Source organism: Furipterus horrens, unplaced genomic scaffold, assembly GCF_987537825.1.
Source record: "Furipterus horrens unplaced genomic scaffold, mFurHor1.1.pri manual_scaffold_1, whole genome shotgun sequence".
NCBI classification, from domain to species: Eukaryota; Metazoa; Chordata; class Mammalia; order Chiroptera; family Furipteridae; genus Furipterus; species Furipterus horrens.
Window position 1 is genome coordinate 103,528,085 of NW_028327171.1, and position 6,000 is coordinate 103,534,084.

At 47.5% G+C, this 6,000-nt stretch overlaps 1 protein-coding gene across 1 annotated transcript in view; it reads left to right on the forward strand.

The window, feature by feature from the left end:
- ARHGAP31 (Rho GTPase activating protein 31) overlaps window positions 1-5,745 on the forward strand; it is a 100,530-nt gene extending 94,785 nt beyond the window's left edge. The window contains exon 12 of the mRNA XM_090276878.1: window positions 408-5,745. Coding sequence (XP_090133004.1) covers window positions 408-2,843 — 2,436 coding nt within the window. The 3' untranslated portion in view covers window positions 2,844-5,745. The remainder of the gene's footprint in view (window positions 1-407) is intronic.
- The last annotated feature ends 255 nt before the right edge of the window (window positions 5,746-6,000 follow it).

Consider the following 6,000-nt stretch of genomic DNA (forward strand, 5'->3'; position numbering starts at 1 on the left):
AATCATCTCTAGATTACTTATAATACTTAATACAGTGTAAAAGCTATGTAAATAGTTGTTTGCTATATTGCTTAGGAAATAATGACAAGAAAAAAATCTGCACATGTTCAATACAGATATCATAGACCTAACTACATAGTACATATTAGCAGCAAGGTAACATTTCCCCACCCCCAATATTTATGATCTGGGCTTGATTAAACGGGTATGTGTAGAACACCAGATACAGAGTGCTGCACGTGCTAAGCACTGAATAAACATCCAGTTATTATCGGTGCTGTGTCCTTTGTTTGGTGAGGTAGCGTAGCCTGGGATGGCTCGGTCCCATCACTCTCCAGGTCAACAGTGAGCATGACAGCCCCGACAGTCTTTGGTTCAAAAATAATCAGTTTCTTGATGTTTTTCAGGATGAAGATAATCTGGCCAGCACCCTGATCTGGCCTGAAATTCAACAGGAGCTAAAAATCATTGAATCTGAAGAGGAGCTGTCCTCATTTCCACCACCTGCTCTAAAGATCAGCCCAACTCAGCCCATTCTTGAGTCAAATCCAAGGCCTTTTGCTCCCCCAGAGCATCCTGGGAGCTTGCTTTGTGTCTCCACCCCAGCTCCAGTCTCCACCCCTCTAAAAGAGTGGACTAGGGATCCAGCCGCTCAGAGTATACAGGGGGCTCCCACAGTAGCCAGTAGAGAAAAGCCAGAGACAACCAGCAGCCTCCATAGATCTGAAACTGAGAAGGACCAGCACCCAGACCCCATCAGCCTGACTCCTCTGGAAATCGTTCCATTTGAGACGGCTTCTCCACAAGCAAGAGTGGAGTTGGGAGGCCCAGGGAATCCATCTCCTCTGATCCCTCCTGCTCCACCCCGTCCAACTCCTCTGGAGGAAGCACCTCAAGGCCACCTATTGAAGGATGGCCTTGAGAGGGAAGACTCACTGAAGAATGTGAGGACAAATCCATATAAAGACCAAATGATGTCCAAAAGCAATCCTGGGGTCCCCAGTCTTTGTCAGGGAAACAAGGCCTCTTCAGGACAAAGTGAGAAACAAAAGTCAAAGAACGCTGCTTCTGATGGGAAAGGCTCTGGTTTGCCAAACCCAACAAAGGAGGTTGAGATCTCCCCACAAGGAAAAGGGGATGTAGCCCATTCAGTCCAGGAGCCCTCAGACTGTGATGAAGATGACGCTGTGACAGACATTGCCCAGCATGGCCTGGAGATGGTGGAGCCCTGGGAGGAGCCCCAGTGGGTGACAAGTCCCCTTCACTCCCCTACCCTGAAAAGTGTGCAGGAGGCCCAGATGCAGGGCCCTCAGGGCCCCCAGCTGGAGAAGAGGCTCTCCCACAGGCCTAGCCTCCGTCAGAGCCATTCTCTAGATAGCAAAACCATGGCTAAGAGCCAGTGGACTCTCGACGCTCCCTCCTCCAGCAGCTGTGCGAATCTTGAAGTAGAGAGGCCTTCCGACCCTTTGCAGCCCCTGGCACCCAGGAGAGAGCTTACTGGATGGGATGAGAAGGCCCTGAGATCCTTCAGAGAGTTCTCTGGCCCGAAAGGGACAGAGGCTCTTCCCAGCCAGAAGGGACCAGGTGGTGTGCAGCCCAAACCACCAGAAACCAGCCCTGTCAGCCTGGCAGAGGGAAAGGAGCTAGGGACACACTTGAGACACGGCAACCCTCAGATTGAGCAGGGTAGCGTTCCTAGACCAGAGAGCAGCAAGGAGAACTCACCTGGTGCACAGGACAGTACCTCTCCTGGAGAGCATCCCCCAAAGCCACAGTCGAAGAGCACTGAGTGTGGGCCCCCAAAAGGGAAAAATAGGCCTTCTTCCCTCAACCTGGACTCTGCCATTTCTATCACTGACCTCTTCCAGTTTGAGAACGTGGCCTCATTTGGCTCACCTGGAATGCAGGTCTCGGAGCCAGAAGACTCAAAGGTCACATGGATGACCTCACCTCACTCTAAAGTAGACCCCTGGAGGGTTTACTCCCAGGAGCCTCAAGACCTGGACATCATTGCTCACGCCCTGACAGGCCGCCGTAACTCAGCTCCCGTCAGTGTATCAGCTGTGAGAACCTCCTTCATGGTCAAAATGTGCCAGGCCAGGGCAGTCCCCGTCATCCCACCCAAGATTCAGTACACACAGATCCCACAGCCACTGCCCTCTCAGAGCCCAGGGGAGGAGGGCTCTCAGCCTCTGGAGGGGAGCCAGGAGGAACCCAGCTCAACCGGTGGGACCTCTCAGAAACCTGCCAAAGATGATTCTCTCTCCTCCTCAGAAAGCCCAAAGGAAGAGAAACCAAAGCAAGACACGGGAGCCACAGAGTCTTTCCCTGGGGAGGCCGCTGCATCGCGCATGTGTGAGGGACCCACCCTTTCTCCAGAACCAGGATTGGCCAACCTGCTGTCCACCCAGGATGCAGTAGTGCAATGTCGAAAGCGCACATCAGAGACAGAGCCATCAGGGGACAACCTTCTCTCTTCAAAAATAGAGCGACCCTCAGGGGGTTCTAAGCCTTTCCACAGGTCAAGGCCAGGAAGACCTCAGAGCCTAATCTTATTCAGTCCTCCTTTCCCCATCATGGACCATCCACCTCCTTCCTCCACAGTGACAGATTCCAAGGTCCTGCTGTCCCCGATCAGAAGTCCCGCCCAGACAGTTTCCCCTGGCCTTCTTTGTGGAGAGTTGGCAGAAAACACATGGGTCACACCAGAAGGGGTTACACTTAGGAATAAAATGACCATTCCTAAGAATGGCCAGAGACTAGAGACCTCAACCAGCTGTTTTTATCAGCCTCAGCGGAGATCAGTGATTCTGGATGGAAGAAGCGGGAGGCAAATAGAATGACATCAGTTCATATGCTGGTGTCTGAAAAAATGCCATGATTTATCTAGAACTTACTACAGGGCCAACTTACCATTAGTCCAGACACAGGTTATCCAAGTTTGGGCTTATTTTGCCTCTTCTTCTCTTCCTTCAGCCTTTCAGCCACTTATGAATTAGTCAGGTAAGGGAAAAGATGAAATGCTTGCCTCCAGGGAGATTTGGGGCTTGTCTGTGAGTCTCATTACTCCTCCACTGCCATTATCTATTGCTGTGGTGAGCTGGATGTGATAATGACTTTTGAAAGGAAAGAGAGATCCTTTGTGTGGAAAAATGTTGCTTCTGAGGTTTGAAAACCTTTTTGCTTCATGCTTTTTAATGCTCTTTAAAGCACGTGTTCTTTTAGACCAGTTTTCTGATAAGCTTTGTAAAAGTGTACTATCCAGAATAGAAGCAGATTTGGAAAAGCAAACTAACATACACTTAGATCTCCCAGTGGGTGGATTTACTCCTGCTCTTCCCCTGGAATTCCTGCTGACCTGCCCCAGATGCTCCATGTACCAGCCTAGAAAATCAGAATCTGCACTCAAGAGCAAACTCTGAGACTGGCACAATCTCAGAAGACTTTCCGGCTCTGGCTTTTATTAATTTGGGACTCCAACTGCTACTATCCTGACCTCTGATTTATAAATCCAGTAGCTGGGCAGGGTGGGCAGTGAGCTGAGCATTACCTCAAAGAAATGTGCCAGATCTTCATTTAGGTATGCAATAGTGAAGTGATCTGCTTTCATTCCAATATCACAGTCCAAAAACAGGATATCGTCACAGAGAAAAGCCTCACACATAGAACTACACTCCAAGCTGAATGTATTTCAGTTGGTGGGGCATTAGCAGAAAACACCTCTAGGTCAGCTTCGCTCTCCTTACACACTAGGCTGGGGCTGCAGTGCTGAAGTTAAGGAGGAGCCCCAGGAGGGATGGGGGAAGAGCCCTGGCAGGGTGGCCATCCCTACCAATGGAAGGCCGGCAGCTGCCCTTCTGAAAATGTATTTCATTTTAGCCAGTGAACTCCTTCCTTTCTCTTTCCCTCCTCATTGCCGAAGGACAGATTTGAGGCGCCCTTTCACACTCCCTCTCACCGACCACCCACCCCAGGCATTCAAACTTGCCCTTCTCCTGTCTATATAAAAGCAGAAGCAATAAACCAGTCTGATTTTATGCCAGTTATTTAGAACTTCAAATGGCTCTTTCCTTTTCAGTTGGAGAGAGGAAACAGAACTACTATAACCTGCTGGCAGATATTTGGTGTTTTCCCACAAAGGGCCTCAGGAGCCCTTCTCAAGGCAGAACCCAACAGGGCATCAACACTTTCAAACCTTTTAAGACAACTATCTTGTTTGAAAAACAAAGAAAAATAGACCTACTTTTAGCCCTGTACACCTTCTCTCAGATTCAAATCTGGTTGAACTCTGTCCAGAGGCTCAGTCATTGCAGAAATTTCTCTTAAGAGCCAGCAGTACCTCTGGGCAGACCTCACAACCAAGGCTGGTGCTGCGCCGGGGCGATGAAATAAAGTTACCTCCTCAGTGAGAGATTGGAAGCTGGTGCCTTGTAACAGATACACATTCCTCTCTCCCTTCCCTGATAAGCCTTAGAAACAGTTTTGAAACCTTGTCCTATACCTTTTAAGCCACTGGCTATCGCAGGGGTACGTGTCTCCAGCAGGGGTAGGCCAGCTGAAAAGTTCTGCTTTCAGAGGCACTGAGATGAGTGAGCAGGGGGAGCAGTCAATATATAGAACTTTGGTGGTCAGGGTCTTTGCATTCTCATTAGGTGAGTAAGACATCGGACCAACAGCCAATGAGATGTCAACCCCTAAGACAAGTCCTAGAATATAGCATTTCCCTCCACTAGGGAAGCAAGGTGAAGAAACATAGTGGTGACAGATGAGAAAGGCCATGTCCTGGAGATTTGAAAAGAACATTCCTGCCTTATCAGAAAATGTGGGCAGATAGGCTTTATATCCATCTCAGTGCACTGTGGTGTCTCTGCTTTGATAAGGACCACGTTCCGTTAGAATGTGATAGAGGAAAAGAACTGCACTTTGCTTCACCATCAGAACTCTGAGCTATGAAATATTTTAACTATTTTGTGATTATTTTAAATTTTTGTAACATTTACAGGATATATTTTTATTTGAGCTAGGTTAAGGAGCCACTGTGAGTCTGATTTGTTGCTAATTTACCCATGTTAATTTACCAAATGGCTGTCATGTTCCTGAAACCGACATCTGTCATTTGTAGCATCATCTTCAGGAGCATGGTGCGTGTATGGATGTCATCATGAAACACAGTGACAACTATCAGGAGGTATTTCCTATTCTGAGCTTTCCTGGCCAGTGAGTACAGAAGGCCTTGGAAGGTGACTCACTTCTCAGTGTCCCACTGCTGAAGTGTGCACTTCTCCTTTGACTATCACCCAGCCTGTCAAGTGTCACAAACATGGTCCTAAACTTCCAGTGGGCTGGGGCTAGCCTGGCACTAAGGGAATTCCATTCCAATGCAAAGAAAACTTACTATGTATTACCCCTGAAATTGTTCCTCAAAATGCCCTCAGATTACTTATCTGGTCACCCACTTTGGACTGAAATGAGAATGGCTGGTTGGGAACTGGATCCCATCCAGGGGAGTGGGGAGATGCTGCTGTTTTTAGAAGGATCTACAGAGCACCACAGAAAGGGCTGCAGAATCAAAATTTCTAAGGGTGACTTCAAATCAACTATCAGTCCTCAAAGTGGGGTAGCTGATTTTAAGTGTCAAATTTGAAGCATTTTTTTTTCAATGTTAATGGTTGCTTAAGAAGATAATAACCTATATTTTTTGACAAAATAGCCTTTGCAGGCCAACTTTTTTTTTTTTCAAAATAGACTAGAGGGAATTGGTTTTTATTCTCTGCTTCACATGGAATATGAAGAGACTTGAGCAAGAACCCCATTAAGACACTGTTAGCCTAAAATTCAGAACATTGATTACGTGAAAATTCTGGATCCTGAGGAAATTAAAAATGTAAACATTCCCCTCAACAGATAATATTTATCAACAGCTTAGTAATACTGTTCTGGGTACTTAAATCCTTGAAGAGTCTAATGAAAAAGGGGAGAGGGATGGTAGCAAATGAAACA